Source organism: Typopeltis vanoorti, chromosome 6, assembly GCF_054136105.1.
Source record: "Typopeltis vanoorti isolate ZY-2024b chromosome 6, IOZ_Tvanoo_1.0, whole genome shotgun sequence".
NCBI lineage: Eukaryota > Metazoa > Arthropoda > Arachnida > Uropygi > Thelyphonidae > Typopeltis > Typopeltis vanoorti.
This window is the reverse complement of record NC_143554.1, coordinates 138,289,825-138,316,049: the sequence shown is the minus strand read 5'-3', so window position 1 is coordinate 138,316,049 and position 26,225 is coordinate 138,289,825. Positions and strand designations below refer to the sequence as shown.

The window sequence follows — 26,225 nt, the reverse complement described above, 5'->3', positions numbered from 1 at the left end:
CTCTTTCCTCCATTCCTAAGCTTCTTCAACAACCTCCAGAATATTTTGCCACCTTCTTGATATTTATTTTCTATATTCTTGCCAAAGTCCTCCCATGACTTTTGTTTAGCTAGTTTTACACACTGTTTAGCTTTCTTACATTTGTCTCTGTATTCTGTAAGAGTAAAAGCTGACTTATTTGCCAGGAACTTTTGATATGCTTTCTTCTTTTCCTTCACTGCCTCTTTAACTTCCTGTGTCCACCAGGGAGTTCTGATTTTTTTATCTTTGCACACAACCTCACCACATGCCTCTCTGGCAGACTCAATCAATGTTTCCTTCAGAGTTTGCCACTGAATCTCCAAGGTTTGATTCCTGTTCTCAAACTCTTTCATTTTCTTTTCAATAATATTTCTGTATTTTAGTCTACAGTTTACATCTGAGAGCTGCTCAACTTTTATTCGCTTTAAAACTTTCTTACATGTTATTCTTTTCAATATGAAATTCAATTTTATCCTGCTCAAGACTAAATAGTGATCACTTCCAATTTCAAATCCTCTGTACACTCTGGTGTCCTGCACCAGGGAGAAAACATCACTATCAACAATAACATAGTCAATGAGACTTTTCTTATTCCTAGCCTCTTCTCTCCATGTGAATTTGTGCACATTTTTATGTTGGAACATGGTGTTAGTAATAACCAGTCCATGTCCTGAGCAGAAATCCAACAGATATTTGCCATTATTATTAGCTTTGCTCTTTTCTCCAAATTTTTCCCAAAATATTTTTGTATGTCTCACAATCATTTCCTACTCTACTATTTAGATCCCCAACAAGGACCAACTTTTCCTTTTTCATTGTGTCAGTTGCTTTTTCTAAAGCCTCAAAAAATTCCTCCACTTCTACCTTAGTAGAGCCTTCTGTGGGACCATAGGCACAAATAAGTCTCATTGTCCAGTTCCCCATTCTCATATTTGCCCACATTACTCTACTTGAGACTGACTGCCATTCAAGAAGATTAGCCTCGTATTTTGTGTTGAATACTATGGCTACTCCTTCTTTTCCTTGATTGTTATTGCCTGAATATAACATTTTGTATTTATTGCTCAGAAAGATCTCACCAGTTTTGGTCTTTTTTGTTTCTATAAAATGAAAAATTCCATATACTGGTATCCTATATAAGAAGTCTGTAGGGCTTTTACCATCATCAAATTCCTAATATGAACTCTTAAGTATTACACAGAAAACTTTATATTACATAGATATTTTCTATATCAGAAAATTTCTATATTTTTTATAGACTAGCACATCACACCATGTGTGGGTAAGAGTGCCAGAATTGTGGGCACATGAAAATGCGGTTGTCAGTTCAATGTTAGTAAATGTAAACTTTTTATTACACTGATCAACAATATGCCTTCAATGGCATATTATACTGGTAGCATTATGCTAGAAGAAAGGAAGTTGAAGTTCAGGGGCCATGTAGTAATGACTTGAAATACAACTCGGGATAACTGCAATGCTGAAGCATAAAGATAAGGAAGTCATTTTGTCTCTTTGCAAGGTACTGATACGACTGTCTAAACATGTGTAGCTAGGTTATCCTAGTTTCTTAGATGATGTAAACATGGTGTAGAGGGTGCAAAGGGGGGGGGTGTTAAAGATGATACCAGGATCGTGAAATGCAGAATATGAGGAAAAATTTACCATGTGTGAACTGCTGATGCTGGGTAACAAGAAAAGAGAGGCCAGCATCAGCAGTTCACACTGCATTTCACAATCCTGGTATCATCAAACAGAGCTTTTCCTGCCAGGTTGGCAGGAAAAAGACCCAGAGGAAGACCAAGATATAGCTGGATTGATACAGTAAAAAGTGCTTTAGAAGATAGAAATATAAGATCTGATAATGTTGGAGTCTTGACAGGTAACAGATTGATTTGGAGGAAAATTGTAGATAGGAAGTTAGTAATGATGTAAGTTTCATGTAGTACTAACATATCCAGTACACCCCTAAAGGGGTGTACAAATATGATATCAGGAATTTGTACATGTCAAGTATTTGATGATGATGATATATAACTGAAGTAGTTTAATTATTGACATAAAAATTTCATTCCTCAAGTAATGTTTTTGAATTGGCCATCAAATATCCTGGTATTAAACCATGATGATAAATTTCAAAAAAAAGAAATTATAAATTCTGTGCTTTTCATAATATTTATGGACTGGATTGATAGACACAGCCAAGGTAGTGAGTGTGTCAGAATTGGAAGATGTAGCATTGGACGTCTGCTTTTTGCAGATGACCAAGTTCTGCTTAGCTCTTCCACAGATGACCTCCAGCAGACCCTGGAAAGGTTTGTAGCTGTTTGTGCAGAAGCCGGAATGATGATCAGTGTGGCCAAAACTGAAACATTTGTGGTCTCAAGACAACCATCCCAGTGCACTCTACACTCTACATGTAAGTGGAGTCCCACTGAGGCAGGTGAGGAAGTTTAAATATCTTGGGTCCATATTCATGAGTGATGGAAAGTGAGATGAAGAGCTAGATACTTGGATTGGCTCTGAAAGTGCAATATTGCAGGAGCATAGCCATTCGGTGGTATTGAAGTGGGAGTTAAGCCAGAAGGCAAAGATGGCTGTCTTCAATACAGTCTATGTCCCCATCCTCACCTATGGTCATGAGAGTTGGGTAATGACCGAAAGAATGCGGACATGAATCCAAGCGGCTGAAATGAGGTTCCTTCGAGGGGTTGCAGGGCTGACAAGACTTGACAGAGTCAGAAGTGCTGCAATTCGGGAAACCCTCAATACTCAACCGTTGCTTCTCTGTGTTGAGAGATCATAGTTACATTGGTACGGGCACCTGGTCAGAATGCCACAAGAGAGGCTTCCCCAGCAGGCCCTCTTTGCCAAGCCAGAAGGTGGGAGGCCACGTGGAAGGCTGAGGACTCGCTGGATAGATTATATCCAAAACCTTGGGTGGAGACGTTCCTCTTGCTGCTGCCCCCACAACCCAGTTAGGAAAGGTGGACCTTCAAGATGAATGAAGTTTATAATGCATTCATTGTAGAAATCTTTGTAGTAATAATATATTGAGATCACTACAGAATTAACACATACCACACACACAGAGCACTTGTGTGGTAGGTGTTCATCAGAGCACTTTCATCAGGCCAATAAACACTTCTTTTTTGCTATACACCCCAAAAGCATTTTGGGATCTAGTAAAAAAAAAAAAAAAAAAAAAAAAAAATTGCACAGTGTTGCAGTATCATAATCCCACCATTTTCTATAATGGAATTTTAACTTAAGAGTAACCATGAGACTTATCAGAACCTATTCAACCTCTACTGGAGTCTTATCAGTGAGAGCTGCACACACACATTTGATGTCAGGTTCAATAGCTCTTTATATACAAGCATAATGATATGCACATTTTTTGTTTTCTTATATGTATGAATAAGATAAAGAATAAAAACAATAATAGAATTTCATGTCAAATATAATTTATTCCCCCCCCCCCCCAAAAAAAAAATTATACAGCTCTCTCTATTTTCAGAATACTGCAATAATATGGTGATGCATACCATTTGTTACTAACTCAACTTGTAGAATTAAGTGAAGTAACATGTCAACATAATTGGTGCTAGATAAACATTCCTGGATACTAACAATGTGAAGTTATTTCCTAATATCCTTATTTTTAATATGATATTGGCATTGACCATCTGTTCATGCCCCTAATCTTTCTCAGGACTCTTATATTTGCAGTGTCTAGTAATTGGTCAAGTGTTTTATTTCTAACCCAGCTCTCAGATCCTTAAGTTAAAATTGGTTTGAACACTGTCTTGTATATATACAGCTAATTTAGTGTTTTGACTAATTTCTCTCTCTTTCCATATAAATTTATTCAGTTGACTTCCTACAATACCAGCTTTGTTGATTCTGGTGTCTGTTTCCATATTTAATTTATGATCTTCATTAGAAATCGTGCCTAAGTAGCTGAAATGTTTTTCTTGTTCTATAAATTCTCCATTCACATTGCAGTTGATATTTCCAATGCTTCTGGCCATTTTCTTTGCCTTTGTCTTGTTGCTGACCTTCATACCATATATATTACAACAGTTACTCAATTTAGTCAGGGATTTAATCTCAATTCTTTGCATAAAGCAAAGAATTGAGATTAACATCTCCAATTTTGATATCAGGTTTAATACCATTTTCCTTCATAATGTGATCCATATAGATAATTAATAGCAGAGGGGATAATGTACATCCCTGTCTCACACCAGATTTAACATCAAACCATCTTCCTGTACTTCCTTTAATACTTTAATTCTAACTGCTGACTTACAACTCAAATAAAGACTAAGTATTGCTTGATATAATGTCCCATTGACACCATATACCTGTAGCGTATTGAATAGCTTCTCTCTTGGCACCTTGTCATATGCTTTTTCCAGGTCTACAAACTTAACAGTTCAGATCTTTGTTATATTCCCATGATTTCTCAACTATTTGTCATAAAGTGAAAATCTGATCCTGACAGCCTCTATTTGTTCGGAATCCAGCTTGCTCTTCACCAAGCTTCCCTTCCACAATCCTTCCCAGCAGTTTCTCAAGTATACTTGCATTAATCTTACCCGGAACACTCAGTGGAGAAATACCTCTGTAATTCTCACATTCAGTTTTATTTCCCTTTTTATATATGTGTACTATAAAAGCTGTACTCCATTGGTATGTAACTTTTTTAAGTGTGCATTCCAAAATTACCAAATCTTTGATGCAAAATTTTCTCATGTGCCAACCAAATTTTGGGGAACATATTATTATCTGCTGTCTTTTTAGGTATTGGAAGAACTTTATCAACTAATCAGAAATCACACTAGGTGTGGTAAAATTAAAGAATATTCTAAGAGTGATTATTGTAAGTCATGCAAGATTGAATGATTGTAAAAATTAGTGACAGAATTTTTACTTAAGAGTCCTTCTACCATATTGATAGCATGGATATTTTTTATTTGCCTTTAAGTGTAATTCTAGCTGCCATATACAGCCACACATAATTTTAACATTAAAAGAGTAAACAATAATTCTGAATTTTTTGTTTTATAAAGATCACTCAGACATAAGTTTTTCCAATATATTACAGTGCACAATCTCATAATCGTTTTAATTGACTAAAGCACAGTAAAAGAAAATAAAATTAAAGATATTCTTTTATTAATTATTAATCCCTTGCGAGTAATACATAAAAATTACAGATAAAATATTATTTACCTACATAACATATTAAGCAGTAGTTAATCTTTACCATTTTTTAGCATACAACATCGAATCAAAACTAGAGAAAGACAAATAGTGATGTTTTATTTATTTAGCATCATGACTTCTGCTGCTGCAGCACTAATGACAGATAATTTGTATCAGGTTTATATTTTGTAACCTTCAGAGATATGCATGTGCTACTAATTTCATCTGTAAGGCTAATCGTATTATTTGACTTAACAAAGTTCATCACTGAGAACAATGATTTACAAGAATATGTAGATGCAAAAATGGATAGTAATAATGCTGTTGCAAGGGTTTTTAAACATACAAAAGTTTCTGGAATAGTATTCCAAGTCCTTAGTACCTCGTTTTCTGAACTTCTCTCTGTTACTCCCATCTCTAATTGCTCCTTTTCAATATTTTCCAAGTTAACTCTGAATTCAACAAATTTCTGCCTCTAAATTGAGCTACTTTGAAAATCAATCAACTGCATTTCAAAATCATCCATATTTATTCACGAAAACATCTGCAAGTTTAATTCAATCAGTTTTATCCTATCTGGAAACTTAATGAATTTTGCAGTTTCTTCTAATTCTCTGAACTTAAAAAATCAACAGTTCACATAATGACATTTAAAATTAGATTTTGAAGACATTGGCAGTCTGTTTTGTCATCCTTTTGGAAATCATTGTTGTATTTCTTTAGGTTTGGAAAATATCTAAATCTCTCACTGTCTACATCCCTCTTAAAAACTCCTCGTTTCAGTTCAAATGCCTTTATGTCATCAACCATAACATCAAGAGTCTTACCCGAGCCATGTAGTTTAAAGTTCAAGTTATTTAAATGTTCACAAAAATCTGCAAAAAAAACATCAGTTTACAAATTCACACGATATAACACATTTCTTTATAAGACATTTGTTGATTAGTCAAAAAGAGATTTATCTCTTCCAGGCATTCAACAAATCGTTTCAGAACAAGGCTAAACCAACAAACATTGATGTACATTATTAGTCCTTTGTACACTGAATCCACCTCATTTAATAGATTCTGAAATTGACTTTTATTCAAAACACATTCAGAAATGTAATTAACACCCTTGGTTACTGTTTGCATCACTTGTTGAAGTTCCTTTAGACCAGCTTTTGCATATAAAGTCTCCTCGTGTATGAAGCAGTGAAAACCTATCAGTGGATGACCAACATGTTTTGCAAACAGATTTACAAATCCTGCTTCCATACCAGTCATGCTGGGTGTACCATCTGTTGTGACAGATACCACTTTTGAAATATCAATTTGCCAAATAGATAATTCGTTCATAACTGCTTTACATATTTCAACCCCAGTGGTATGCTCAGGTAGTGATACAAGGTTAATCTCTTTGCATACTTCATCAATCCTACAAAATCGAGCAAAGATTGCTAGCCTAGCTGATGATGTAATGTCTGTGCTCTCATCAACACAAATAGAAAAGAACTTATACGAAGCCAAATCTTTTAATTGTTCTGCTATATTCCTCATATTGGAGTCTTAATGTATTGTATACAGCACTCAGAAAGGATTAAAACAGAAATTAAGACTTCCTATATATTTCATCTCAGTAAATGAGACATCTTCAGGGATTACAAAAAAACTAATGTAACATAAAAACAAATAACACACAATACTAAGCCCAACCACGTTGGTGACACTAAAGTTTTATCTAGGTGGAGGGCCCTCTAAGGGCGGTTGTAGGTGGCCTGGAATGTAAAGTGGGACCTTTGGTGATAAGCATTTCCCAAATCTTAGGAAGCTTAATGCAACCATATTTGTTGAGATTCGGTTGATTTCTGAGAGCTGCTGCTGATTCTAAGAATAGTCTCTCTTTTTTTGAATTTGCTGTGGTGGAGCATGGTGGTTTTTTTTCCATGAGATCCTGTGGGTTGTATCCAAGACATGGTCATCCAGGCCTGACTGACCATAGTCATGTTTGCAGATGTATGACTTATGTTCCTCTAGACGGATAGTGGCTGATCTGCCTGTCTGTCCAAAGTACTCCAGTTTACAGGAACAGGGTACTTTATAGACTCCAGGCACTGAGAGAGGAGGGAGCTGATCTTTTGTAGAGCGGAAAAGGGTAGCAAGTTTGCGGTGGGGCTTAAATGTTGTGTGTAGGTTGTACTTTTTTAAAATCTAGGCTATTTTTTCGGATGTGCCACGGATGCAGGGTATGGTGATGGCATTTCTAAACTCTTTCTGAAGAGAAGACCGAGGAAAGGGGGAGGACCTGATTATTTTTTTAATACTGTGATCGCTGTAGCCATTGGAGAGGAAAGTGTTATGTATGTGGTCAAGCTCAGTTGTAAAGGTGGTTCCACTGGAACAAAGATTGTGGGCTCTCTTGGTAAGAGTTTTAATAATGCCATATTGTTGAGTGGGGTGGTGGTGGGAGAGTTTGTGAATGTATCTGCCTGTGTGCGTGGGTTTTCTATATACAGTGAAGGAAAGTGTACCATTGGGAAGGCTTGTAACTAAGGTGTCTAGGAAGGGTAAACAAAAGTTCTTTCCTAATATCCTCATTTTTAATATGATATTGCCATTGATGTCATCTGTTCATGCCTCTAATCTTTCTCAGGACTCTCATATCTGTGGTCTCTAGTCTTTGGTCAAGTGTTTTACTTCTGACCCAGCTCTCGGATCCATAAGTTAAAACTGGTTTGAACACTGTCTTGTATACAACTAATTTAGTGTTCCGACTAATTTCTCTCTTATTCCATATGAATTTATTCAATTGACTTCCCACCATACCAGCTTTGCTGATTCTGTTGTCTATTTCTATATTTAATTTACCATCTTCACTAAAAATCATACCTAAGTAACTGAAATGTTTTACTTGTTCCACAGGTTCTCCATTCACAACACAGTTGACATTTTCAATGATTCTGCCTATTTTCATTGTCTTTGTCTTTTTATTGCTGACCTTCATACCATATCTATTACAACAGCTATTCAATTTAGTCAGAGAATCTTGCAGACTTGTATCGGATTTATTTAGAAGTATAACATCATCTGCATAAAGCAAAGAGCTGACATTAACATCTCCAATTTTGATATCAGGTTTAATACCATTTTCCTTCATAATGTGATCCATATAGATAATGAATAACAGAGGGGAAAATGTACTCCTTGTCTCACACCAGATTTAACATTAAACCATCTTCCTGTACTTCCTTCAATTCTAACTGCTGACTTACAACTCAAATAAAGACTAAGCATTGCTTGATATAATGCCCCATTGACACCATATAACTGCAGCATATTGAATAGCTTCTCTCTTAGCACCTTGTCATACGCCTTTTCCAAATCGACAAAACTTAAATACAGATCTTTATTATATTCCCATGCTTTCTAGACTATTTGTCGTAAAGTGAAGATCTGATCCTAACAGCCTCTGTTTGGCCTGAATCCAGCTTGTTCTTCACCAAGCTTTTCTTCCACAATTCTTCTCAACCGTTTCTCAAGTATACTTGCATAGATCTTGCCAGGAACACTCAGTAGGGAAATATCTCTGTAATTCTCACATTCAGTTTTATTTATATATGGGTACTATGAGAGCTCTACTCCAATCATCGGGAATTCGTCCCTCTGTCCAGGCTTTCTGAACTATGCAGTGCAGCCACTGTAAGACTTTTATACCACCATACTTCAGCATTTCTGGTCGAATATCATCTACTCCTGCTGCCTTTCCACATTTCAAGCCTTTGATGGCTTTTTCTACTTCAAGTATGGATATGTATTCCTGACTGCATGCCTGGTCAGTGTTTTTTATCACTGTGCTGTCATCACTGCTTGTTTCATTTAGCAGTTTTTTAAAGTAATTACTCCACACTTCAAGGATATCTTTTTCTCCTGTTTTCATGTCACCTTTATCATCTCTAACTCCTTTTACGGCACTCTTTCCTCCATTCCTAAGCTTCTTCAACAACCTCCAGAATATTTTGCCACCTTCTTGATATTTATTTTCTATATTCTTGCCAAAGTCCTCCCATGACTTTTGTTTAGCTAGTTTTACACACTGTTTAGCTTTCTTACATTTGTCTCTGTATTCTGTAAGAGTAAATGCTGACTTATTTGCCAGGAACTTTTCATATGTTTTCTTCTTTTCCTTCACTGCCTCTTTAACTTCCTGTGTCCACCAGGGAGTTCTGATTTTTTTATCCTTGCACATAACCTCACCACATGCCTCTCTGGTAGAATCAATCAATGTTTTCTTCAGAGTTTGCCACTGAATCTCCAAGGTTTGATTCCTGTTCTCAAACTCTTTCATTTTCTTTTCAATAATCTTTCTGTATTTTAGTCTACAGTTCACATCTCAGAGCTGCTCAACTTTTATTCGCTTTAAAACTTTCTTACATGTTATTCTTTTCAATATGAAATTCAGTTTTATTCTGCTCATAACAAAATGGTGATCACTTCCAATTTCAAATCCTCTGTACACTCTAGTGTCCTGCACCATTAAAAAAACATCGCTATCAACAATAACATAGTCAATGAGACTTTTCTTATTCCTTTCCTCTTCTCTCCATGTGAATTTGTGCACATTTTTATTTTTGAACATTGTGTTAGTAATAACCAGTCCATGTTCTGAGCAGAAATCCAACAGGTATTTGCCATTATTATTAGCTTTGCTCTTTTCTCCAAATTTTTCCAAAATATTTTTGTATGTCGACAGTCGTTTCCTTCTCTGCTATTTAGATCCCTAACAAAGACCAATTTTTCATTGTGTCAGTTGCTTTCTCTAAAGCCTCAAAAAATTCCTCCACTTCTTAGTAGAACCTTCTGTGGGACCGTAGGCACAAATAAGTCTCATTATCCAGTTTCCCATTTTGATATTTGTCCACATCACGATACTTGATATGGCCTGCCATTTATAGCCTCATATTTAGTATTGAATACTATGGCTACTCCTTTTTTTCCTTGATTGTCATTACCTAAATATAACATTTTGTATTTGTTGTTCAGAAAGATCTCGCCAGTTTTTCTTTTTTGTTTCAGTCACCCCTATTATGTCGATCTGGTACTTATCCAATTTTTCAGCTAGCTGCATTTCTTTGCCATTCAAGCGTCTTATTTTAATAGTACTGATCTTGAACTCTGGTGATGATGAGTTGGGGCTTGTTTTAGGATTTGTCATCATCGTCATCATCAAAATCCTGCCATATACCCTCAAGGGGTGTACAGGATATGAGAGTACTACATGAAAAAATTATATCATTACTAGCTTCTTATCTACAATTTTCCTCCAAATCAGTCTGTTACTTGTCAAGACTCCAACATTATCAGATCTTATATTTCTATCGTCTAAGGCACTTTGTACCGTATCAATCCACCTATATCTTGGTCTTCCTCTGGGTCGTTTTCCTGCCAACCTGGCAGAGAACACTTCTTTTTGCTAATCTTTCCTCTCCCATTCTATTTAAGTGACCATACCACCTGAGATTAGCTCTGCTAACACATTCCTGGATGCTGACAATGTCAAATTCTTTCCTAATATCCTCATTTTTAATATGATATTGCCATTGATGCCATCTGTTCACGCTTCTAATCTTTCTCAGGACTCTCATATTTGCGGTCTCTAGTCTTTGGTCAAGTGTTTTACTTCTGACCCAGCTCTCAGATCCATAAGTTAAAACTGGTTTGAACACTGTCTTGTATACAGCTAATTTAGTGTTCCGACTAATTTCACTCTTATTCCATATGAATTTATTCAATTGACTTCCCACCATACCAGCTTTGCTGATTCTGTTGTCTATTTCTATATTTAATTTACCATCTTCAGTAAAAATCGTGCCTAAGTAGCTGAAATGTTTTACTTGTTCCACAGGTTCTCCATTCACAACACAGTTGTCTTTGTCTTTTTATTGCTGACCTTCATACCATATCTATTACAACAGCTATTCAATTTAGTCAGAGAATCTTGCAGACTTGTAGCGGATTTATTTAGAAATATAACATCATCCGCATAAAGCAAAGAGCCGAAATTAACATCTCCAATTCTCATATCATGTTTAATACCACTTTCCATCATAATGTGATCCATATAGATAATGAATAACAGAGGGGATAATGTACATCCTTGTCTCACACCAGATTTAGCATTAAACCATCTTTCCGTACTTCCTTTTATTCTAACTGCTGACTTACAACTCAAATAAAGACTAAGTATTGCTTGATATAATGCCCCATTGACACCATATAACTGCAGCGTATTGAATAGCTTCTCTCTTGGCACCTTGTCATATGCCTTTTACAAATAGACAAAACTTAAATACAGATCTTTGTTATATTCCCATTCTTTCTCGACTATTTGTCGTAAAGTGAAGATCTGATCCTGACAGCCTCTATTTGGCCTGAATTTAGCTTGTTCTTCACCAAGCTTTTCTTCCACAATTCTTCTCAACCTTTTCTCAAGTATACTTGCATAGATCTTGCCAGGAACACTCAGTAGGGAAATACCTCTGTAATTCTCACATTCAGTTTTATTTCCCTTTTTATATATGGGTACTATGAGAGCTCTACTCCAATCATCGGGAATTCGTCCCTCTCTCTAGGCTTTCTGAACTATGCAGTGCAGCCACTGTAAGACTCTTATACCACCATACTTCAGCATTTCTGGTCGAATATCATCTACTCCTGCTGCCTTTCCACATTTCAAGCCTTTGATGGCTTTTTCTACTTCAAGTATGGATATGTATTCCTGACTGCATGGCTGGTCAGTGTTTTTTATCACTGTGCTGTCATCACTGCTTGTTTCGTTTAGCAGTTTTTCAAAGTAATTACTTCATACTTCAAGGATATCTTTTTCTCCTGTTTTCATGTCACCTTTATCATCTCTAACTCCTTTTATAGCACTCTTTCCTCCATTCCTAAGCTTCTTCAACAACCTGCAGAATATTTTGCCACCTTAATATTTATTTTCTATATTCTTGCCAAAGTCCTCCCATGACTTTTGTTTAGCTAGTTTTACACACTGTTTTTACTTTCTTACATTTGTCTCTGTATTCTGTAAGAGTAAAAGCTGACTTATTTGCCAGGAACTTTTGATATGCTTTCTTCTTTTCCTTCACTGCCTCTTTAACTTCCTGTATCCTCCAGGGAGTTCTGATTTTTTTATCCTTGCACACAACCTCACCACATGCATCTCTGGCAGAATCAATCAATGTTTTCTTCAGAGTCTTCCACTGAATCTCCAAGGTTTGATTCCTGTTCTCAAACTCTTTCATTTTCTTTTCAATAATCTTTCTGTTTAATCTACAGTTCACATCTGAGAGTTGCACAACTTTTATTCGCTTTAAAACTTTCTTACATGTCATTCTTTTCAATATGAAATTCAATTTTATCGTGCTCAATACTAAATAGTGATCACTTCCAATTTCAAATTCTCTGTATACTCTGGTGTCCTGCAACAGGGAGAAAATATCACTATCAACAATAACATAGTCAATGAGACTTATCTTATTCCTAGCCTCTTCTCTCCATGTGAATTTGTGTGCATTTTTATGTTGGAACATGGTGTTAGTAATAACCAGTCCATGTCCTGAGCAGAAATCCAGCAGATATTTGTCATTATTCTTAGCTTTGCTCTATTCTCCAAATTTTCCCAAAATATTTTTGTATGTCTCACAATCATTTACTACTCTGCTGTTTAGATTCCCAACAAGGATTAACTTTTCCTTTTTCATTGTGTCAGTTGCTTTTTCTAAAGCGTCAAAAAATTCCTCCATTTCTACCTTAGTAGAACCTTCTGTGGGATCATAGGCACAAATAAGTCTCATTGTCCAGTTCCCCATTCTCATATTTTCCTACATCACTCTACTTGAGACTTCTCGCCATTCACGAAGATTAGCCTCATATTTTGTGTTGAATACTATGGCTACTCCTTCTTTTCGTTGATTGTCATTGCCTGAATATAACATTTTGTATTTATTGCTCAGAAAGATCTCACCAGTTTTTGTCTTTTTTTTTCAGTCACCCCCTGTTATGTCGATCTGGTTCTTATCTAATTCTTCAGCTAGCTCCATTTCTTTGCCATTCAGGCTTTTTATGTTGATAGTACCAATCTTTAACTCTGGTGATGTTGAGTTGGGGTTTGTTTTCAGATTTGTTCCAGTAGCTGACTTTTCGCTGTTTGCCCTGGTTCCCTGGTGAAAACAACGGGGGCCTTGTTTAACCGGGCAACGCCCCAGCCGGCATTTTGTCATGTTGTACCATCATTTTTTATTTTGGTTTAACCAATAAGAATACAATTTGGTCGGCTGAATCCCATATTGCCAGCCCATCCTCGTTTGTTCAGTATCAAAGTAGATACCCAACAGGGTGCACCACGAGAAGGATTGGACATTAGGTCAGAAGCCCTGGTTTGTTCTCCGCATTCCTTTGAAGGCTATGTGGAGGTCTCCTCTCAGTTATACAGCTTTGACCCTTAAGCACCCCTTTTTGGATTTGTTTCAGAAGAAATAATAGGGGCTTTTCAAAAGAAAGATTTCGGTATTGCAACCACATGTTTATTAAGATAAATAAAGATAAGCAAACTCGACAAGTTTCGGATGTCATTTGACTTACATCTTCAGGGGTTAAAGTTAACTAAAAGTTTAAACACCATAAATGAAAAATTATTCAAAATAGTCCATTAGATGTTGTTATGGAAGTGTAACTGTTCATCAAATTAAAAAATCGAATGCAGACTACTGTTTTTAATTTGATGAAGAGTCAGACTGCTATAACAACATCTAATGGACTATTTTGAGTAATTTCTCATTTCTTGTGTTTAAACTTTTAGTTACCTTTAACCCCTGAAGATGTAAGACAAACGACATAAGAAACTTGTTGGGTTTGTTTATCTTTATTTATCTTAATAAACATGTGGTTGCAATACCCAAATGTTTTTTTTTTGAACTGCTAAACCACAGAAACCTACACCTATAATAGGGGGCCTTGTTTAACCAGGCGACATCCCAGCGGCATGAAATCCTGCCATGGTGTACCATCATTTTATATTGCTATATTATATATTATATTATTCAGTTATCCATTCGCTTGAAAATAAGGGTGAAGTATTTATAAAATCCAATTTTATAAATTTAATATAATTGTATCCTACTTATATAGACTAATATTTTATTTGATCATTTGGGTTATCAGAAGACATTCTGTTCTGTTATCATATAATTGTTCAGCATAAGATGTGTGGTAATTCAATCTTCACTGAGTGTATCATTTTAATGCATGGGAAATTATTTCATGACTTTGGACAATGAACTTGAATCATCAAATCCAGTTTTAAATCATTTCAAAAACTGCAATTTTCAACTCAGTTTCTTATGTAGTTTAACTCATAAATGAATGATATGTTTTGATGTTTTTCACTTATTTTTCAAAAAATATGATATGGTCATATTTTATTGAACAGATGTTAATAAATTTAATAGTTTTTATATTGTTTTAAACACAAGATAAATTTTAAAAAGTTCACTTCTGATTATTATTACTTTGTTTAGGCTATTGAGTTACTCACTAACTGTTATATTATGGTCCAAGGATATACAGTGGCTGCATTAGGACCATATAAAGGACTCCTTCATGTAAGCTATTACCAAATAATTCTTCAGTTATTGTTTTAAGCTAAGATTTTAAGTCTTCAAGTTTGTAAACCTTATAATACATAACAAATATCATTTTAACTGATACTACCACTGCCATTATAGACATTCTGTTGAAGAGATCTTTAGAAACAACTTGATTTATTAGTTGAACCAGTAACTAGAATAGCTCTTAATATTTTCCCAAGCATGCATGAAAAGATGAAGAATTCAAAAAATAGTCTCACTAAAATAGAACCACAAGTCTGAAAGTTATTCATAGATATTGACGAAGAGTTTTTAGACAACAATAAACAAACAATTATAAAGAACTAGTTGATCAGCTTATAACAGATTGGCACTGATGATTCACTTTTATCATTCTCATTTGAATTTCTTTCCTGAAACATAGTGCATGGCAAGCAGAATGGACAGTTCCATTCTGCCAGGACATAGTAATGGATCTCCAATTATGAAAAATGGAATGCTAGTAAGATGAGAGACTAATTATTGGCTTCTTCAGAGACATGCAGGGGTTTTCCTTATTTATATATTGTGAATATAGTAAAATGCAACTGCCACTTGAAATTTTATTCTTTATATTCATTTTGCAAAACAATGAATGCAAGTGAATATACATTCAGTCCAGCCGAAATAGTGCAATCACCATCCTAATAGTTTGTTTCTCCCTCCCTGCAGAACTGTTACAGTGCAGTATGGCATGGACTTACTAACACCTTTGAACATTGTAGAAGGTATGCTTTACTACATTGTCAGCTCTTGTTTTTGTAGGTTCTGCAGGCAAGTTCTAATTCTGATTTTCTCAATCCACATAATCTCCCAGCCCATAGGTGTTCTATGAAATTCAAATTTCAAATTTGATAGTCATGTGCAAGAAAGTGGCTTGCCAAACATAACAGTGACCTCCAGGTGTTATATTACTATGGCTGCAAAAGTGATAATGCACTATGCCAAAAACAATATAGCATGGTGCATTATCTTTTTGGAACACACCTGTGCTATCTTGGGAAGACCAGGAAGGGATTTATCTGATCTGCTACAGTGAGTGGGTACTTTGTAGCCTTTGTGGTATGGTCTATGGGTATCAATGCTAAGAAATTCTTATATCTTTCATACCCATGAAAATATCTCCATACACCACCACTTTTTGCCTATTTCTGCTGGAGCATGATGTTTGGATGATTCTTTATGTTTCTGCCCAACTCTCTACCTACCATCCACACACCATAGCTGAAAATGAGATTAACCTTAAAAGGTAACTTCTTTTCCTATCTTTGGTGGTCCACTGACATTCTCAGATGCAGACTGTATAATCATCTTTGTAATCATAGTTGATTAGGTATAGGCTTGGATACTTTCTAGATGCCTACTTCGGAGGCTCACATGAAGGAGAATATGTTGGTTTGTGGTCTGGGAAACACTGCCATTCATTCCATGGTTAAATGCATTTTTCAGCTATTCCAGAGTTTTTCATTTATAGTCTTACACAAAGCAGGGCAACTTACATTGAAGAGACATGGGCACCTACCATCGGTCCATCAGCTTGCTCTTTGCTCCCTATCCTTCTCCATTTGGAACACCTTAACTACAGCGCTCCACAGACAACCTACATCATTGACATTTTCATAGATACTACTACATTTCAACTGGTATCTTACAGTCATTCCTTTTTCGAGTCCATCAGATCACATCTTTTGCACGTGTTGATCAGTATGTTACGCACACCTCTAGTATTGTGTGTACTGACTTTCACCATGATATGAGTGTCATCTGGCAGGTGAAAGAGCTGATTATGGAATAATAAGGAGTGGTTATGATATTTTGTACTATACATATAGAAATAGGAAAAAACTTTGTTTTCTTTCATATTTTTATCACTTAACCAAGATTATGTTTTGTATACTTGTAACAATGAACTGTGACCTACCAAAGCAAAAAAAAAAAAAGTTCTTTGCCTGAAAATACATAGTATGCACCTATTTTGGTACTAGTTACAAAATCCTTGTTGACCAGTGCTATTGAGAAAAAAATAAACCAAGTTTGAAGACAAGGACTGATCCTTAATAACTGGATGGCATTGTTTAAAGAAAATATTAATTGTTATCAGCAGTACTAATAATAATAATAAGAAGAAGAATCTCTAGTCAAATCAAGTTAAAGAAGTGGTTCAAGAAAAAAGGCATCATACACAAGATACTGGACAAACAGATCAGCTCTTGTACTTTAAAATGTAGTGTGAAAAAAAGTGAATATTTTGTTTAAAAGTAGCTAAAAAAATTACAAGAATATAAATGAATATCATAAAGGTGATGTACTGTTCCAGAGATTACTAAACAAATGGAAATGAGAGTGTTCTCACAGAAATCAAAATCAGAAGAGGTGATATTGAAATTGAAGATAAGTGTATTTTGGATATCATGAGTGATTATTTTAACAGATTGAGTCTCCACTCGTTAATAAGGCAGAGGAAGAAGCTCTTCAGATGGATTGCAGATGTGAATATCTTTCAGTGTAGCAGATAGTGAAAGCCATTAGAAACTTGAAATGTGGAAAGGTAACTGAAGCAAATGATTTTACTTGAAAATCTGAAATATTGAGTGGTTACGTTTTACAGTGATTATATGAGATAATTCAAATGACTTAGTCAAAGGATAAGCTGCCTAAATGGAGCACTTTTCATATCTTAAACACATTAAGTTGTTCAACTTATAGTTGTATGCAATACCTACCCTTTAGCAAATACATAAGGGAGTATAAGATTGTCTGATGCATTTAGATATACTTACAAGGCCTCTTAATTAAGTTGTATATTATCACTAAAATTAACATAATTTTGTTGTCAGGAAAGAGTTGTCTTAAAAAATTATTGTATGCCCAGCAGCTGATTGCTAAAAGAAAAATGTTCTGATTTCATAAAGACATTGGTCTACAGAAACTAACTCTTTGTTTAACAAAGAGTTAGAAACTAACTCTTTGTTAAACAGGTTTTGCTGAATTGAATTCCTTAATACTGAATGTCAACTTTTAGCATAAAGGATCACATAAGGGTGAAAGCTAAATAACTGGGGATGCAACCTCCACATAGCCTTTTAATGAATGGAAAGCACCAACTGGAGCTTCTGACCTAATCTGCAATCTCATCGTCTCATGGTGCACCCCATAATTCACTACAAAATCTGCCTGGATATTGAACATCAGGGGTAAACTATAATAACAGGCTGATAATTTAGGATTTATTTGAAATTGAAATTTATTAAGACTGAAGAAGTGGTTTAAATGATAGCATATTACAATATTGATGCTTATTTTCAGTAATAATGGAATATAGAAAAAGTACTATATATATTATAAATATAATATGTTTATAATATATATAGGGAATATAAGGAATTGTACAGCTTGTGTAATCAAGGGCTGTAGCCATACTGGTGACTAGAAAAATTAAGTTTAGGTCATACAGTCACTACAAAATCAGATGACTGTATCTATGAAGGCTCACGTGACATGGTATATGCTTAGTCATAATTAGACCTATAACTTAAAGTTTCTCAATCTTTTTCTGAAAACATTATGTTTAGGTTGCTGACTTTATTTCATTTGGCAGTTTATTGTGTCTACTTGTTGCTAGGTATTCAAAGGATTTATGAAAATTTCTTTGTTTGCCTTGAGAACTATAAGCAAGTTATGACCACAGCATAAACCATTGTCCATGTTATATACAACATTATAGATTGTTTCCGTAATGGAAAACAGGTCATTAATTGAATATGCCAAGTGAATAATGGCTATAACTGTAAAGAATATCATTTAGCCAACCAAATTGTATTGTGCATTGGTTAAATCAAAACAAAATGGTGTATATAGAATGTGATAAAATTTCATGCTGGCTGGGACATTTTCCAGTGAAACGAGACCCTTGCTGTTTTCATCAGGGAGAAACTATAGTGAACAGTGAAACATCAGCTACTGAAACAAACACCAACTCATTATCATTAGTAGAATTCAAGACAGGCATCATCAATGGAAAAGAAGTGGAACTGTCAGACAAATTAAAGAAGTACCATGTTGACATAATTGATTTCTTCTAATAAATACATAATGTTATATTTAGGCAATAATGATCAGGGAAAGGAAAGAGCAACTATAGTTATGTTTTCATCACTAAACATGAATATAATCTTGAATGACAGGCAGTTTCAAGTAGAGTAATGCAGGCAAACTTCAAAATAGGGAATTGGACAATGAGCTTAATTTGTGTCTCTGGTCTCACAGACGGTCTCCTGCTGAGAAAGAAATAGAGGGAGTTTGTATATCTGACATATAGAAATTTGGGAAAATTTGGAGAAAAGAGAAATGCTAATGATGGTGCTAAAAACTTACTGGCAGAAAGATGTCCACAAATTCACATCGAGATTAGACACAAGAAATAAGGTCTCATTGACTGTGATATTTTGAGCAGAATAAAAATTGATTTCATATTGCAAAGGAAAAAAAGGCAACAACATGCAGATTCAATACTATAGATATTATTTATTATTCTAGAAAAAATGAAAGAGTGAAAACAAGAACCAAACCTTGTAGACTCATTGGCAAACTTAAGAAAATATTGATTGATTCACCCAGAGAGACAAGCAGTGAAGTCCACAAGGATAGACACATCAACTATATGAAGGATTTAGGAAGTTAAAGAGGCACTCCTGGAAAAGAAGAAAGTGTTTTGAAGGTACATAGCAAGTAAGTAAGCATATCATGTGAGAGAATACAGAGAAAAATGTAAAGCAAAGCAGTGTTCCATTCAAAAAAGGTTGGATGTTGAACTACAAAGCAGGAAATTATGACCAACTGATTAGTATGCTGGGTTCTGCATCATGGTATCAGTTGTTGGATGGGAAAGATATCGACAGTGCATGGGAAGTGTTTAAAAAATACTTAAATGACGCAATATCAGAATGTAAAGCAGTGGTTCCCAAACTGTGCACCATGGCATCCTAGGATACTGCAAAATATTTCAATATTTTCACTGAAATGACACTTAGCCCATGTGGTTTTAGAATAATCGGACCATCAATGTGTTGATGCGATGATAGGAAGGACATCTAACGAACACTGTACAAATTTGATTCCAAGATTTGAGAAGATGTGTAGTGAACAACAGGCTCACCCGTCCCACTAATTGTGATTTATTTATTCAATGATTTTATTGTTCAAAATATGTACTTATTTAATATTTTCTACATAAATTGTTTGTGAATTTGAAATATTTCAATATTTTCACTGAAATGACACTTAGCCCATGTGGTTTTAGAATTGGACCATCAATGTGTTGATGCGATGATAGGAAGGACATCTAACGAACACTGTACAAATTTGATTTCATATTGCAAAGGAAAAAAAGGCAACAACATGCAGATTCAATACTATAGATATTATTTATTATTCTAGAAAAAATGAAAGAGTGAAAACAAGAACCAAACCTTGTAGACTCATTGGATTTGAAATATGCGTTTCATTTATTTTTTTAACTTAATCAACCTAACTGCAAAAACTGTGCACTGCAGCTGTTACATTGGCCTATGTTCTGACTTTGGGCACCGTGGAAATATCCTGATACACTAAGGGCGCTGTGAACCGCTGGTTTAAAGAATAAACAGAGTAGGAGTGAAATGGATGTATAATCTAATTAAAAAGGAGGTTTATAAGAAAAGGATGATATAGAAGGAATGCCATGTGCATAAGGATGGTGTCAGTTATAATAATTATAAGCAGCAGGCCAGAAAAGTCGCAACTGTTGCATAGGAAGCTAAGTCTGATTATGAAAAGAAACTGGCAAGTTAAAGACAACCCAAAAGAATTCTGTTGTTATACCTCAAGTAAAAGAAAGAATGAATTTGAAAGAATAGCTACTGAATGCAGATGATATGCAGGGTGACTGATTGTTCAGCTAATGAGTAGCCATTTTGCTGAAAGCTATCAACTTGGTATATGCAACATTGAACTCACTACCACCTCTACACTTTATGAGGAAACTCTAGAGCTGTTGCAAAAACTGAATAAGAATTCTGCAATAGGAACTGATGGGATATCAGCTTGGATGCCAAAAGAGTGTCCAGCTGGAGTGGCTATTTCTTTGAGAAGGCTATGTAATTTGAGTCTCAGAACAGGGAGAATTCCACAGAAGTGGAAAGAATGTATGGTTATCCCATTGCACAAGGGAGGTGCAAAGACGGATGTATTCAATTATTGACCAATCAGTATCTCAGGAGTGGTGGTGAATATTTTGGAAAAGTTGGTTAGAGCTTGCATTAGGAAATGGGTGACAGAGAATCTCTACTTTCAACAAACAGATTTTCCCTTAGTGAAATCATGTTTTAGGAACTTGCTCACATTCTATAATAATGTTACCACTGAGTTAGATAAGAGGAATGGATACACAGTGATACTTTTGGAATTTGAAGACTTTTGACAGAATACAACATGGAAACAGTCTTCCATGTTGTATAGGATTGGATTATAAACTATTGGTTTATAATCTAACCAATAGGAGGATAAGAGGATGGCTAACTGACAGATATCAAAAAGCGGAGGGTGTGAATCTGCAAAACTCAAGGTAATCAGTGATGTGCCTCAAAGATCAGTCCATTGTTATTCAATCTATACATTAATGACATGGGGAAGGATTTGATATACAACATATAGCTATTTATTGATGATGCAAAGATAGATAGGGTAATCAGGAGTGCTGCTGATATGCAGTAATTGCAGAATGATTTGAATAGGCTGGAATTGTGGGCATGTGAAATGGCTGTCAATTCAACGTTAATATATAAGGTCATGCACTTTGATGTGATTAGATATCCAATGTTGTATTATATTTTTGGGATTGCGTTAGAAGAAACTAAAAGAAACTAACCAGGCTAGGGATCTTGGAGTTTTAGTAGACAAGAAGTTGAAGTTCAAAAGTCATATAGCAAAAATTGTCATACAACTCAGAGAATAATTGCTTTGCTGAAACAAACCTTGACATGTAAAGATATGGAAGTCATTTTGCTTCTTTACAAGGTCTTGATAAGACGTCACTTGGACTAGTGCACGCAGATCTAGTCTCCTTGTTTCGTGGTGATTCTGATAGTGGAGGGAGAGAGAGAGAGAGAGACTGCAAAGGCGAGTCAGAAAATGACATCAGGATTGTGGAATACTGATTATGAAGACAGATTGAGAATTTGTAGGCTGCATACACTAGCAAACATGAGAAAAAAAGAGTAATGTGATTGATAGTTACAAACTTCTGAAAGTATTATACAGAATTTCAGTAAATGGAATTTTTCATTTTATGAATCATGGGGAAGGGATGCAACGGTATCCTTGTAAGTTAAGAATGAATGCTGTCAAGAAAGGAGTGAGAGCTAGATTTTTGGCTCATAGTCTGGTGTATGATTGGAATGGATTGCTGTTGAATGTTGTGTGTGTGCAGGTAGCACAAATGAATTCAAGAACAGGTATGACAGCTACTGTAAATAGTATGACCTCCCTTGATGAGTTATTGACTCCCTGTCTCTCTCTTAATAATAATAATAAATATCAGGAAAGTGGCAAAATGTTTCAGAGGCTATTGAAAATGATTAGAAAAGAAGAAAGAGTAGAACAGAATCAGAGATGATAAAGTGACAAAACTGAAATTTTAAATGTCTGGAGTAACTGCTTTAGATTTAGAAGATTGATTCTTGCTAGCATGCCATGGAATGCACTTTAGCTTGTAATGGTAAAAGGTGAAAACTTGCTACCAATTTCCAAAAGGATAGGGCTGAAAAAAGTGTTGCTTACTTACCTTAGAAAATGAAAAGATTTTAGAGCAGTTATATTTTTATTCTATTTATTTATTTTTCTTTTCTTTTTTTCCCAGCAATAACACCATTGTCACCCTAAATACTCTAATAAAATTCTTATTGACAATACTGGAATCATTAGTGTAGTTGATCCATGACTACTCAACTTCTTTTCTCTATGAGCAAAGGGTTTATGGCAACATACAAACTCATCCCAATTCTGTGTTTCCATAAACTCGAACTAGACATTGCAAATATTCTCTCAAGTATAACTGGCCAGTCTCATTGGCTGATCCCACAAACTCAGGCAAGTCATTATAAATGCTCATACTTCAAACAAAGCATCAGTTCCCAAGCATTAATTGAGAAGGCAAGTGTTTTTGTTTTGTTGTATCGATGTACATCATACTCAACACTGCTGATTGCATTGTGAAGATTAAAGAGTAAATTCTAATCAATCATTTAGCCATTCTAATCAAATTATAGTTTCTTACTCTAGTTATTCTTGTAATACAATTCTTTGTATTACATTGTCTTGTGATTGTCCTACGCTCTCTTAGCTTCCATTAAAAATCTGTATGATCAAAACTGAGCTGCAATCTAATATTGGTCTGACAGAGACTCATATAACTTCCTTCCTCCTATAATTTAAATTTCTTTTACTTACACTAATATCTTTTTACTAGTCATCCTAACAGTCCCAGTGGAACAAGCCATATTCAGACATAAACAAAGCTGCTGTGATCAAGTTATGTCATTCACCACACACATATAGAGGCAGGCTACCAACAATGCCTGAAAAGAACTGTAGCTTTTGTAGATTTTACAGCAGCTTATAATAGAGTCTAGAGTCAGGGTGCAATCTGCAAGTTACTCCATGCAGTCCCATGCAGAACAATAGCAAAACTAATTGATAACATGCTAAGCAACTACCTGTTCCAAGTGTGTATGGATGAGAACAAAAAGTAAACAAAGAACACTGGATAATGGATTACCACAAGGGTCAGTTCTGGCTCTCCTCGTTTTTAACTTATACATCACAGATTTGCCTAATACAGCCTCCAAGAAGTTTTGTTATGCTGATGACATTGCTCTAGCCACCAGACACACCAACTTTACTACAATGGAAGATATACTAACAAGTGACCTTACAGTCCTAGATGAATACTTCTGCAAATGGAGAGTACTCCCAAATCCTAGCAAAACAGAAGTTTCATGCTTCCACCTAAATAATAACCAGTACCATCAACAGGGTGTAGCATAGAGATACAACAGCCGTGCTGTGAGGCAGCCTGCCTCACTGCACGGCTTAATAAGGGCGCTCATTCAGCCATATTGCAGTAGGTGCTATGCTAACAATTCCTGTTAGCATAGCAAGTGTGGAAAGAAGTTTTTTCAAGCTTAAACTGATTAAAAATTATTTGTGAACAGTAATGATCTAAGAAAGATTAGTTGGTCTAGCAACTATATCGATAGAGGTGGACATAGCTTATAATTTAAATTCACTTACTTACTTACTGTCCTCTTCTGTCAGGGATGGATTGAGGCTTCCATGTTTCCATAACAACCTCCAGGTGTCTCGGTTTCTTGCGTGGCTGGTGAGCTGTCTATAATAATGATGAATAATAATAATTTACATTTAAAAGAGCTTATAAACACTTTTATTGTGTGATATCCCCATAGAGCAAACATTTAATTAATATTATTCAATAATTTTGCATTAATGTTTCTCTTGTAATAAAAACAAAATAGCAATTGGATATTTTCTTATATTTTTGACTTATAATCCATCAAGGGTGATATTTAATTGTTTGCCTCAGGGCGCAATCTAATCTGGCGATGTCGCTAGATTAGATAATCACGCTAACAAAGAACTGATGGTTTACTTCAACCACAAACTGCTACTATGCTACAACAGATTCCCGAAATATTGGATAGAACTCTATTTTTTAAATGACATCTCATTAACACAGCATCCAAGCTAAAAACACGAAACAATATACTGCAAAAACTATTTAAATTGTTTCTCCAATTACTCGGTTTAGTGCTGTGTGCCCGTCAGTTTCATTGTGCTCTGATGATGCGGTAGAAAACCAGTGAAATATTAGTGAGTTTAATAAATGTATTTTTTCCTCTTTTTATTTTGGTGTTAGTTATATCATTTTTTATGGATAGGTGTTTTTGTTTGGAATTCTAAGAAAATGGTAATTGGAAAGTTAACTTTGGAATAAAAAGGATATTTAAAAAGAAATTCAGAATAAACTAGATGAAGGTTTGAAATCAATTTTCGAACCTTCACAGTATTACACAAAACCCTATATAATAAGAAAAACAAATTGTTTGTTAAATATTAAAGAAGAAAAAAAATTGCTACCCTAAGAATATGAAAAAAAAATTTTTTTTTTGAATGTGATTTTCCCTTGGCTAGAGAAGTACATTTCTGGAAAATGATGATGCATTTCATAGGAAGATATTTGTAAGAATAATAATCATGTATCTGTTATTAGACAGATATATATATATATATAATTAAAATATCTTATTTGTATTTGAAAATAGGTGAGAAGAATAGTGGAAGATACTATGAAGAATATACATCCTATATATAACATAAAGGTAAATGATCAGTTTCAATTTCAAATTACAATTAGTAATTTTATAAATCAGAGGCAGAGATTTAATTTTTATTAGAAAGGAAAAAGTTATGATTCATCATTACCTTGTAGATCATCATGGACAGAGAAATTGTTAACAAGTGATTGCATTTTCTTCATAATACATTTGTATAAAGCAAACAAAAATGTTGCATTTCTTCCCATTTATTTTAATGTGTGTGTGTGTGTGTGTGTATAAAAACATTTAGTCCTCAACTTACGATGGGGTTTTGTTCTGACAATCCTGTCATAAGTTGTCAATCACTATATGAACAATAAAGATATGTTAACAGTTCTAAAATGTTTAGGCCTCTTTTGTTATACTCTTTAACTAATTTTACTCCTTTATAGTGAAATAATATAATGCACAAATTACAACATAAAATTTTGTTGTTCTGTACATCTACCAATAAAATAATCAGAAACAAGTGGATCAAGAGTAATTCTTTGAAGTTTCTGCTCTGTTAATTAGACAATTCATTGGAGAGACAAAGTGCTCATTAATATCATCATCATCATCAAATTCCTGCCATGTACCTTCAAGAGGTGTACAGGATATGATAGTACTACATAAAAAAATTATATCATTACTAACTTCCTATCTACAATTTTCCTCCAAATCAGTATGTTACTTGTCAAGACTCCAACATTATCAGATCTTATATTTCTATCGTCTAAGGCACTTTGTACCATATCAATCCACCTATATCTTGGTCTTCCTCTGGGTCGTTTTGCTGCAAACCTGGCAGAGAACACTTGTTTTGCTAATCTTTCTTCGCCCATTCTGTTTAAGTGACCATACCACCTGAGATTAGCTCTGCTAACGCATTCCTGGATGCTGACAATGTCAAGTTCTTT

General features: G+C 34.9%; 1 protein-coding gene across 1 annotated transcript in view; it reads left to right on the top strand.

Annotated features, from left to right (window-relative positions):
* The window catches only part of dbe (KRR1 small subunit processome component homolog dbe), a 114,199-nt gene that overhangs the window by 23,099 nt on the left and 64,875 nt on the right, over positions 1-26,225 (top strand). Inside the window, exons 5-6 of the mRNA XM_090394606.1 lie at positions 14,789-14,872; positions 25,273-25,329. Coding sequence (XP_090250732.1) covers positions 14,789-14,872; positions 25,273-25,329 — 141 coding nt within the window. The remainder of the gene's footprint in view (positions 1-14,788; positions 14,873-25,272; positions 25,330-26,225) is intronic.